General features: G+C 33.8%; 1 protein-coding gene across 1 annotated transcript in view; it reads right to left on the minus strand.

The window, feature by feature from the left end:
* Positions 1–528: 528 nt before the first annotated feature.
* LOC108908508 (RING finger protein 145-like) overlaps positions 529–1,987 on the minus strand; it is an 8,276-nt gene continuing 6,817 nt past the window's right edge. Inside the window, exon 3 of the mRNA XM_023454483.1 lies at positions 529–1,320. Coding sequence (XP_023310251.1) covers positions 529–1,320 — 792 coding nt within the window. The remainder of the gene's footprint in view (positions 1,321–1,987) is intronic.

The raw sequence follows: 1,987 nt of genomic DNA on the forward strand, positions 1-1,987 counted from the left end.
TTTGTTTTATCCCTAAGCACATGGTACCATTGAAAAAACTACTATTGTATCCAACTGAACAAGTGTGAGCGTATCAGTTACGTCCTGTAAATAAATTACGTAATTTTATTTAGCTCAATTAACTGAGCTCTAAATTTTAAGGACCAATCTTTTCCTATATCTGCATTGTAAACCTTAATTTTACCTGTTTAGTCAAAACGTATTTATATGCAATTGCATGTATAATGTACACATCGATGAATTTCTCTAGCAATTATTTTATTTTAAAATTTTGGTTACGTATTATTACAAAAGTATCTCATTAAAAATTTTACAAAAAAAACCGTAATAGAGGAAAAAAACCATCATAATATAATTTAATCTATTTTCTATATTATTCGTATTCGTAAGTAAAGAGATCCTTCAGTAGAAAATTTCATGTTTTTCAATATACATTATAAATTAAAAGTGCCAACATCTTCGGCGTCAAGAAACATCTCTGGAACTAATCATAATTTAGTAAAAAAGCAATTTATTATAATGTGTTTATTAACTTTCACCACTTGTTTCCATAAAATGTCGTTTACACAGAGGACAATAAAAAGAGGTCTTCAGACATTGTTTAAGACAATACGGATGGAATAGATGATTGCAAGGAGTTATCCTAGCTCTGGACATATGATTTAAACAGACTGCACAAATATCTGCCCATTCTTGAATTTCCCTTTCTGTCGCTGAGCGAAAACTGGAGTATGTCTCTCTCTCAGCAACAAGCAGTAGCCAGTAATTGTAATAGGCATCCTTTATTCGTAAATAGACGAGAAAATAAATAGTTAGCAACACAAAGTTAGAAAATCTCTTAAGTAATGTAACGCAAATAAGAACTATCCCGGATATAATAGTAAGTATGTTTAAAAACAAGGGTACATAAAGATGTTCCAGGTTCTCCATGGATTCAATGTTTAAAATTTCTATTAAAGAGGGAATAATTTCTAGAAATATTCTCTCAGTACACAGGTAATACACAAATGTTACTATACTATAAATCAAACTTGGATCGTAATTAATTCCTTGTTCTCTTAAACAGAGGACTATTACTACCGCTTTGGCCCATTCGAGAATAATTTTACATAACCATTTGAAGTAGCTTCGCATGGATAGAGTTGACTGAATTGACCTGGCTCTACCATTTTGGCAAATATCTCTGATTCTTGTTGCGAAATATCCAAACACAGAATAGAAAAGAATGGTTGTTAATGCTGTTATGACGCCTTTTTCACCTCGTAATTCTTCTATTTCTTCCTCTTCCACTATTCCGTACCATAAAATGAAAAAACACACCTGAAATAAAATACACATTTATTATCCCATATACAGGGTGGCCAAATGAAAATGAAACAGAGCAATTTTCAGGAACTACGTCAAGATTGTAGAAAAACGCTCAGACCCATCGATTTTAGATTAAAGGGGGACATTCTTTGCTGGTATTTTTGACTCCGCCACTTTCACCCCCAAGCAAGGGTAAGCATCACCCCAAAATATTTAAATGGCATTGAGGGTTGAGTAATATTTCTTTTAAAAGCTCTTACAATTCTCTTTACAACAGACCTTAAATTTTATAATTCCGCCCAATACTTTACATTTTAAAATTTAAATTATGTTTACTTGTTTACTTACTACTTAGTTGAGTAAGTGTTCAAACTGATAACCGCTCGCTTCCATACAAGAATAAAGATTTTGTTCGAAACGTTCGCGCACATTCCGAAGCATTTCCGCAGTGATTCGACGGCATTTGTCGACGATTCTTTGATGCAAATCTTCCAGCGACACTGGCTGTGTTTTATAGATTTTACTTTTTAGGTATCTCCACAAAAAGAAATCAAGGGACGATAAATCCGGTGATCGTGGAGGCCACTCAATGCTGCCTCTTCTCCCAATCCAATTCCGTAGAAAACGTTGGTCCAAATACTGACGGACAATTAACGCATAATGCGGAGGAGCACCGTCC

This window comes from Anoplophora glabripennis, unplaced genomic scaffold, assembly GCF_000390285.2.
Source record: "Anoplophora glabripennis isolate ALB-LARVAE unplaced genomic scaffold, Agla_2.0 scaffold233, whole genome shotgun sequence".
Classification (NCBI taxonomy): Eukaryota; Metazoa; Arthropoda; class Insecta; order Coleoptera; family Cerambycidae; genus Anoplophora; species Anoplophora glabripennis.